This window comes from Sciurus vulgaris (assembly GCF_902686455.1).
Source record: "Sciurus vulgaris genome assembly, chromosome: 8".
Taxonomy (NCBI): Eukaryota; Metazoa; Chordata; class Mammalia; order Rodentia; family Sciuridae; genus Sciurus; species Sciurus vulgaris.
In genome coordinates, this window is record NC_136468.1 from 31,483,911 (window position 1) to 31,494,236 (window position 10,326).

At 37.3% G+C, this 10,326-nt stretch overlaps 1 protein-coding gene across 6 annotated transcripts in view; it reads left to right on the forward strand.

Moving 5' to 3' along the window:
* AASS (aminoadipate-semialdehyde synthase) overlaps positions 1-9,562 on the forward strand; it is a 60,158-nt gene extending 50,596 nt beyond the window's left edge. For all 6 annotated transcript variants that reach the window (XM_079149842.1, XM_079149843.1, XM_079149841.1 and 3 more), the window contains 5 exons: positions 1,739-1,834; positions 4,602-4,717; positions 5,378-5,466; positions 5,972-6,148; positions 8,000-9,562. In XM_079149842.1, the coding sequence (XP_079005968.1) occupies positions 1,739-1,834; positions 4,602-4,717; positions 5,378-5,466; positions 5,972-6,148; positions 8,000-8,118 (597 nt within the window). In that variant the 3' untranslated portion in view covers positions 8,119-9,562. The remainder of the gene's footprint in view (positions 1-1,738; positions 1,835-4,601; positions 4,718-5,377; positions 5,467-5,971; positions 6,149-7,999) is intronic.
* Positions 9,563-10,326: the final 764 nt, after the last annotated feature.

Below are 10,326 nucleotides of genomic sequence, written 5' to 3' on the forward strand. Positions count from 1 at the left end.
TCTGCAGTTTCTTCAAGGATAGGAAATAATATCTTCAAGGATAGCCTCTGAGGCTTCAGCTCCTGCCATGTGGCAGCTGTTTGCTCAGTGTTTTTCAAAGACTGTGTACATGAATAACTTCATTTCTGGAGGTCTCCATGAAACTATCCAGGGCTGGGGATATGGTTCAGTGTTAGCGCTCTTGTCTCACATGCATGAAGCCCTGGGTTCAATCCCAGGGCTGTAAAAATAAAAACAAAACAAAACTTATATTTCTGAAATTAAGAAACCCTTAGTATCTGTGGGATCACTGAAGCAAACTTGCATATTCCTTTTTGTCTTTCCTCTTTGAACAGCTAGAAGATTATGACATTTCATCATTTAATGATGAAATTTCTGATGGCCCCAGGAACTATTATTTATTTTAAAAACTTCGCCGCCCAAAGTTACTTTCCTCTTTCTCCTTGAGCAGTTATTGGAGCAACTACCGAGTTCCCTGTTTTAGGCCTCCATTCCCCTCTGATTTGCACACAGAACAAACTGCTGTGGTTTTTGTTTGTTTGTTTGTTTTACCTCATATGTCAATCAGAATCTTATTCAGTCACTTGTTCTCTTTAAGCAGACTGAAATGCTAGAATGCAGGAAAATGGCATGAGGGCATGGGAACAAAGGATACACACACAGTAATAAGTTGTGATGATATAATAAATATAATTAAATATAATTTTCTATATGTTTTCTATGCCTGTAATCCAGCTGAATAGACACAGTATAACGTGTTAATTGCCACAACAGAGGTACATACAAAGGCTGTAGAATTCAGAGATGGGAATGTCCACTCTCTTGGGGTCTCAGAAGTATGCCAAGTTGGGTAGGGAGAAGCAAACATTGCACAGCTGAAGAAAGGTGGTTAACATGTTCCAGGCACGGGAGCTTCAGGTGCAGAGACCCTGATCTCTAGAGGAGCCCGGTGTGTTTAGGGATGGTGAGAGGTGGTGAGTCAGCCTGCAGGCACATGTTGTGATGGGTTTTATTTAATAGACCAAAGACTTCAGACTTAACCTGAAGGACATATGAGGAACTTTAATCTGAGTGGTGATATGATCATATCTACATTTTAGAAACTCTCTTTGATTCTTAACCTTTCTTCCTTTTCTTTATATACTTGAGGGTAGAGGTTCCTAGGCAGTAGAATGGATTATCTGCTTTGGGGGAGATTCTTATAAGTTCATTCTTATAAGAAAGAGCAAAACTAACTGTTCTATTACATAATAGTCTGTTGAACTGACTATATATATATATATATATCACACATGGAAATTTGCCCTTATGCTGTCATTACTCACGGCTCCCAGGGTACACAGAAACAAAAATTAAAGACCCAGGTTTTGCAAAGTATTTTATATAAGCTAGTAGAATTTTTATGACTCTATTGATCTTGCAGGTGATCGTATCCATAGCAGCAATACAAATGACTATTTTCAATCTGTTTTCTAAATTAGTTACAAAGATAGATCCTCTTAAAAAAAAAAAGAAAAAAAAAGAAAACCTGAAAGCGTTTTCTTTTTTTTTTTTAATTTATTTTTATTGTAAACAAATGGGTACATGTTGTTTCTCTGTACATGGAGTCAAGGCATACCATTAGTGTAATCATACATTTACATAGGGTAATGTTTGATTCATTCTGTTTTTTTTTTTTCCCCTGAAAGTGTTTTCTTATAAGAGAAAACTTTCATGCTTTTACTAATTATTGTTTCAGGGATATTCAAAAGCTTTGAATGGATTTGTAAAATTGGGTCTGATAAACAGAGAGGAATATCCTGCCCTTCGACCTGAGGCCAACCCTCTCACATGGGTGAGTGTGGCTCCGGAATTGTGTGCTGTCTGCTGCTCTCCAGAAAAGCTATCTGAAATGATCAGATGTGTAGTCTGCAGCTGAAGTAGGAAGATAAATCCTTGCCCTAAAGGTCTGTTTCTGTTCACCACTACTGGAGGATGGAAAGGGCAAGGGGTTGACCCACTAACCCTATTTTCTACATCAACTTGTACTGTTGAATCACTCCCTGAGCCCTGAAATAGATCTACTTGTTTTCTGCCTTAGGCTTTGGGATCCTCCAATTGTGTGGTGGTAGGAGGAGTCACTTGGGCCCCTGAATATAATAATCCAGGAGAGATGCTGGTGTATTACAGAGCTGGACTCCTAACTCCTGAATTCCACCAATCTTCTACTTCGGCCATTCATAGCCATGAGTAATTTGAGTTTCAGTTACTCAGTTTATGGCCATATCTTTGGTCTTGGAGTTGGAAGGAACTTTGGAGGCCTGAAACTGAATGTAAAGTGTTAACTTGTTACCAGCCGATCATTCAACTTACAGTAAAGTGCCCATATTTCAGCAGAAATGCCAACAGAAATGTACCACAAGAGAAGAGGACTAGTGTTTCAATGTAGTGTTTTTTGTGTGTCTGTAAGCTGTTTTAAGTTTTGCCTATCATAAATTTACCTGTTGGACAGTAGTGAGTAAATATCTTTAGAGAGCCCTTGGGTTTAAGGCAGCTAGGTCAGGGAGGTTGATGTAGGCATTCTTAGGATGGGACCCAGTGTGTTGTTTGTTGTCGTCTAGAACAGTGGTTTACAAACTTTTTTTGGTGAAGGATTACACTGTAAACATTTTCAACTTTAGAGGTCTCTGTGGAACCATTCAGTTCTGCTGTGGGCAATACATAAATCAATGAGCATGACTGTGTTCCAATAAAACTTTTATTTACAAAACATGTGATGGGCCACATTTGGCTGGTGAGCCTGCTTTTTGACCCCTGATCTAGAGCATGACTTTCCCTTTGGAAGTATGGAAAAAGTTTTGTTTAGAAAGTAGAAACAGCTGTGACCACTGTTTAAGGGTTATTTATTTATATATATTTATATATATATATATATTTTTTTTTTTTAACCTGCAAGATCTTTCTCATCTCTTGAACTCTGGTTGCTACTGGCAACCGCAGCAGCCAAGTCCCTTTCACTTTATCCTGGCCAAAACTGACTGCTGGAAGGTGGGGAAGAATGGGTGAAAATTGTAACAGAGGATATGTGAAACCTGGAAATATGCTGGCATTTTCATTCCTTATTATTGAGTGTTTACACTGACATATCATTCTGAATACTGCCAGGGTCCAGCCCTAGCAGGAGTCTGTGGGTTCCACACTGGTAAGGGGGCGCCAGGAGACAGCGTCAGTGATGGATGGAGAATGAAAGACACGGACTCTAGTTCTGGTGCAATCAATCCCACTTTATTTTGGGGAAGCCTGGGTTTATATACATTTTTCTTCAGACTATGATGACAGGCTTATGATTAATAAAATCAAAGAAGTTTCCAAAGCATAGGCAGAAATTGTTTTTACCGAAAGATTATGAGAAAACCGTGACCTTACAGATCATCCTTACCTAATCACAATTGTTTTAAGCATATCTAATTACGTCAATGAGCTAATACAATGTTTATTTCCTTAATATCTAAACTCTATGTGACCTGAGATTATTCTTATTACTTTTGTGGTAAAGTGATAGACAAATAATCTCACGTGACCATTTCTACTAGGTCCATCTGGTTAATATCTAAATTGCTGAGTTAAGGGCTACAGGAGGGCAGCAGTCCCAATGGTTATTATGTACCAATGTTTATTATAGGGGTGACCTATTCTTTGTAGGAAGGAAGGAATGTTGTGAAACCTTATTCTTTTACCTTACCACCACACATAAACAAAACCATCATCTGGATTAAACCACCCTGTAGGAGACAGGGGGAGATCTATGTCTACCTTCTCTAAGGGCTTGCCTTTAGGGGGTACCAGGGCTTGCCATAGATAAAATAAGCTAGTCCATATCTAGTAGCTACTGTAGGAGGTGCTTTGTGTTTAGAACTTGGGGAAACATTGTTATATATAAATTTCTGTGTCCCAACAGGTTCTGACTGTGCCAGTAAATGCAGTGTTTGATTTTTAACATAATAAGAACATTCTTCTGTAGTGAGGTTAACATCACAGGGTTTCAACATGTGTTTTTGTCTCCATGATGTTTTTCTGGAAATTTGTAGAATTATTCCCATCACCTCTAGCAAGATCCCCAGACTGAAGTGAGTAATATATTATTAGGAAAACTCCACAGAATAACATCCAAGCTAGGGAGGCATACATCTGGCTACAATCCTTTTAGGATGAGTCTCTGCAATCATCCTTCAGTGGAAGTCTGTCAAGCACTGCAAGGAGAGCCAGGCGCCCCCACAGAATTCCATGCATTTATGGATGTGTAGGGTGCAGATACATGCACGTTGTTGTTTCTAACTCAAAATTTTGAGGTTGAGTTCAATGTCTTAACAGGATAATTTCTCAGATATTTTGTATTTTATTTTACTAGGAACTTATATTTTTATCTTTATTTTTTTCAGTTTTAAAAATTTGTTCTAATTAGTTACATATGACAGTAGAATGCACTTTGACACAGCATACTTTAATGGACTATAACTTCTCATTCTGCTGGTTGTACATTATGTAGAATCACACTGGTCATGTAGTCATATATGCACATAGTGTAATAATGTCAGATTCATTATCTTTATTTTTCTAACCAGAAACAACTCCTCTGTGACCTCATTGGAATTTCACGCTTCTCTACATGTGATGTGTTTAAGGAAGCTGTTCTCGAGAAATTGGGAGGGGACCTGACTCAGCTGGAGGCTGCCGAATGGTAGGCACCCACCATTTAAGTTAGAGCAAAATATATTGGATCAATGATTACTTGGTATTTTCTAGTCAAAGAAGAGTAAAGATACAAACAAGCATTTTACATCTGCTTTGGGTTAACTAGCTGTTCTAATGTTGGTCCATTGTAGAAGGATTAGTGTGTACCATGCTCACATGGGGATAAAAAGTAGGTAAAAGGAGCAACCAAATGACACTTAAAAATTGGAAAATACTTGTTTTGAAACATTTTCCCATTTATTCCTGAACAAAGTGGTATAATTTTGCTTTTATGTAGGAGATTCTCTGAGTATTCCCCCAGTACTTTAAAATGTTTATTCATATAACTGGTGTGCATTATGCAGGTGTACTTAAAGTGAACAGCTAATCTGTAAATTATTCTCACAGAAAGCTTTTGTACAATGTGGATTTACAATGCACTATTTCTGCTCTGCCACAAGGAGCAGTTCCTGGGGGTGTCTGGGGATGACTCCAAAGTTTAAAACGTTGCTATTATCATTCTTTTATAATTGAGGAGAGTCCTAGAACTTGGGCAGTAATTTGCAATTCTGCCCTTTTGAGATAAAATTTGTTACGCTCTTTTCTGCTTCCCAAATAAGAACATGCGTAGGGCTTGAATTAATGCAGCACCTCTTATACTTTTCAGGTTGGGCTTACTTGGGGAGAATCAAGTCCCCCAGGCTGATTCCATTGTGGATGCACTCTCCAAGCATTTGGCCTTGAAGCTCTCCTATGGTAGGCTATCGAGTCTTAGAGAAGTATCCCTGAGGACAAGTCATACAATAGAGTCAGAGGATTAGATTGGCAGGAAGAATAGGGTGGTGTGATGTGAGGGATAGGGCACTTGAGCTGTTTATCTAGAGTGTGAGGATATTAGGTAAGAATGGACTTGGGTACTATGAGAAAGAAAAAAAAATAGGTGTACTATAATTTATTAGGAAAATGCTAAAGGAGCATTCTTGGAATTACGTGTGTGGCCTCTACAGCAGTGTCCTTGTGACTGCATAGCTAGTGATACTGACCTTGAAAAATCAACACAATCAGAGTTTTAATTTCCTTGAATTTTCTCCTTGGTCTTTGGTCTGAAAAGCAGTAGGATAATAGTCTAATGACCATGTACAATGGGAAGGAAAGCATGTGAGAGCCGAAGGGGTCAGGTAGGAGCAGAGATACAATATTTGAATTATAATGAGTTATTTGAGTTACAGTGGCAATTTAAAATGTCTTTATTTATTTTAAGGTCCTGAAGAAAAAGACATGATTGTGATGAGAGACAGCTTTGGAATCAGACATCCTTCTGGACATTTAGAAACTAAAACTATTGATCTTGTGGTTTATGGAGACTTTAATGGCTTTTCAGCAATGGCTAAAACTGTGGGGTTTCCCACCGCCATGGCAGCCAAAATGTTGCTTGATGGTAAGTTCTGTTCATTTAAGGGCTGATTCTGTCTTCGTATCACCTCCAAGTCATTCAGTGCCTGGACATAGGATAATTACTCTTGAACATAACGCTGGCATTGACTGTAAGTGAGCCATCTTAGAAGATCCCTTACTGGGTTACCCTGTGGAGAGTGAAGAACATTGACTTTGGAGTGAGACTGATTTCCACTCAGCTCAGTCATGAGGTAGCTGTGATGAGGTGTCACTTACTCAGCCCCTCTGAGCAGGACCCACATCTTGAAAGTGGGTAATGCTATCTCTGATTCATAAGGCGATTGTCTCCTTTGAGTGAAATAATATATCAAGTTCCTACCACATACAGGGACCCACAAGGGAATGTTAATTTCCTTCCTTTATGAACCATATTTTATTAAACTTTGTGTTTCAGTCAGTATGTTGTCTATACTCAATATTTAAGATTATGGATGCTTCTTGAATTATCATAGGCTTGCATCCTGATACACTAGTTGTATTTTGAAAATGTCTTAAGTTGAAAGTGCATTGACTGCATCTAACCTAATGAACATCATAGCTTAGCAATTCAGTTTACTATCGAGTATCAGGTGTTCCCTCTGGTGATCTTGTGGCTGAATGGAAGCTATGGCTGGCTGCTGCCAGCCAGCATTGCATGAGAGTATCATATGGCATATCACTAGCCTGGGAAAAGATCAAGATCCTAAGAATAATTTATAGCAAATGCATATATTCAATATAAATACATTGATTTATATTGAATACACCATAATAAAGTAGAAAATCACTATGTTAAACCATCTGAAGTCTGGGACCCTGTTTTAGTCAGCTTTTATGCTGTTGTGGCTAAAAGATCTGACCCAAAAATTGTAGGGGAGCAAAAGTTTATTTGAGGGCTCACAGTTTCAGAGGACTTCATCCATAGAAGGCCAACTTCATTTCTTGGGGCTCAAGATGAGGCAGAACATTATGGCGGAAGAGTGTGGCAGAGGGAAACGGCTCACATGGTGATCAGGAAGAAGAGAGAGACGTCTCCACTTGCCAGATACAAAAATATACCCCAATGCCACATCCTCAATTCCCACCTCCTCCAGCCCACCCTACCATTTCAGTTACCACTCAGTTAATCCCTGTCAGGGATTAATTAACTGATTGGGTTAAGACTCTCACAGCCCAATCATTTCTCCTCTGAAACTTCTTGTCTCACATATGAACTTTTGGGGAACACCTCACATCCAAACCATAACAAACCCTCTATAAATGAATTCAAATTTTAATTCTCCACTCTTCCTTTATGATCACATATGCATTCAATAAGCATTACCTCTGAATATAATACTCCCTTTGGACTGTCTGAAAGAAGGAAGGGAGTGAAAAACATCAATGTGTTTAAATGTGAAATATCAAGCAAACTTATCTACAAAGCATATCAGATAATGTCAAATTAAACTACGTACTTAGTCTTTAAGGATCAACAGTGAAGAAGTCATAAAAGCTGGAGTCATTTTGGACCTTAAGGAAAATGCCCAGATTTACTGTTTCAGCCATCCGAACAGGTACCAGTGGTCAAATAATCAGATTGGTTTCTATTCATTCTGGCAGGAATTAATGCAGTTAATGACACTGTCCCTAAGTTCAGCTGTGTTTTCAATCCAAAATTCACCCCATTTTCTTACAATGAGTTGACAAAGTAATGATCTAGCAGGGAACATGTAAGCAGATGTTTCAACAATGCCAGGTCTCCGACCATCTATTACGTTGAGTTTACTGCTGGGGTGAGACCTTCCCTCTTGTTGGGGAAATTAACTTTTAGCACCATCATTAAAATGATAATCGCACTTTTATTTTCTTCCAGGTGAAATTGAAGCCAAAGGCTTGATGGGGCCCTTCTCAAAGGAGATCTATGGGCCAATATTGGAGCGGATTAAAGCAGAAGGCATTATATATACTACACAGAGTACAATTAAGCTATAATTGGGAATTGCATTATTTTTATCTTCCCAAGAAACACAGCTCTCAACATTTGTGTGACAAACATGACTATAAATATGCTATTTTATAAAGTATAAAGCATGATATATAATACAATGGCTTTTGAAATGCAAGTCTCTATTTTAATATGAATTTTTTTGGAATAGAATGTTAGTCATTACCAGAGAAATTTAATAATTCTGCCATGTCCTTTTTCATATGTATGTAAAAGTGATAATGATCACACTGTTAATTTATTATGCTTCCTTTTTCTTATAAGAATATATTTTCCTATGATCAGCAATGAAATTTTACTGTTTAAGTCAGAAAAATTCCTCATGTAGTTATATTTTTGTATTTTTAAAATTGATTGTTAGAGGGGCTGGGGAGATAGCTCAGTGGGTAGAGAGCTTGCCTTATAAGCACAAGGCCCTGGGTTCGATCCCCAGCACCCCCCCCCCCAAAAAAAAAGAAAGAAAATTGATTGTTAGATATCATTAGATTTCTTATCTACAAACCTTTTAAAAAATGCTATTTTATGCCTTTTTTGTAAAGTTATGATTTATTCAGTGAATGTCATTTTTAATAGGTTTCTCTTGAGTGTTTGGAAAAAGAAATAGATGAGATTAAATCACAATCCACATTGATCCCTTAATTAGGCACAGAAAATTTATTTAACAAAATCCAACACCCTTTCATAATAAACACACACATACATACGAGTAATAGAAGGGTACTTCCTTTACCTGATAAAATATATTTTTGAAAAATTCACAGCTTGTGTCATGTTTAATGGTGAAAGACTGAATGATTTCCCCCTAACATCAGAAATCAGACAAGGATACTTACTTTTACTACTACTATTCAACCTGTACTGGAGGGTTGAATCAGGGCAATTAGGCAAGAAAATAAATAAAAGACATCTAGATGGCAAAAGAAGAAGTAAACTCTATTTGTGGATGCTATGACCTCAGGCATAGAAATCTAAAGGAAATTCAGAGAAAAGCCAAAGACTTACTCAAAACAAAACAAAACATTAGCATTAATAAATGAATTCAGTAATGTTGCAGGACACAAGAATATCATGCAGAAATTGATTGTATTTCTATAAAGCATCAACAAATTCACCAAAAATGATAAGAAAACAATTTCAACAGCATCAAAAAGAATAAAGTAGTACTAGAGTTGAGAGTCCAGAAATGATGCCTACATTTTGATTTTCTGAAAAAGGTGCTAAGACAATTCAATAGAGGAAAAATAGTCCTTTTCAACAAATGGTGATTAGAAATGTGGATTTCCACTTGCAGATAATGAAGTTGGACCTCTACCTCACACCACACACACAAATTGACTAAAAATGAACTTAAGGCCTGAGTATTAAGAACTATCACATTAAAAGTCTTAGAAGAAAACAGAATTAAACCTTTGTGATTTTAGTTAGCCATTGCTTCTTAATGACACCAAAACACACACATACACATGCGCGCGCGCACACACACACACACACACACACAAAGATAAATTGGACAGAATGAAAATTAAAAACCCTTTTGCTTCCAGGGACACTATCAAGAAAGCAAAAAGAAAACTATTTTGTAAAAAATAGTTTTAAAAATAGTTTTAAAAAAAAGAAAAATATTTTGTAAATTACGTATCAGCTAAGAGAGGAACATGTAGATAGAATATAAAGAACTGTTTTAACTCAATAATTAAAAAGTCAAATAATTTTTTAAATGAACAAAAGATTTGAATTGACAGTTCTTTGAAGAAGATATAAAAGACCAATAGTCACATGAAATATTCTTAACATCATTAGCCATCAGGAGAGAAAACTCAAATCCACAATGAGATACCACATTGAAGTCCCTAGAATAGCTATAATGAAAAAGAGAAAAAGTGTTGACAAGGACACCAAGACATTGGAACTCCCAAGCTGCTGGTGGATAACTAAGATATGTGAAAACACAAGTCCAATCAAAACCTGTAGGCAAATGTTCATAGCGGCATTATTCACTGTGACCCCAAACTGGAGCCAGCCAAAAGTTCAAAAAAGTAAATAAATAAACAAAATGTGGTATATCTGTACAATGGAAGAGTATCCAGTAGTGCTACATGAGACAACATAGATGAATGTGGATATATGACAACTGAGTAAATGTCTCCTGAGCCATTTGAAAACGTGCCAAGTGAAGGAAGGCAGAAACGAGAGGC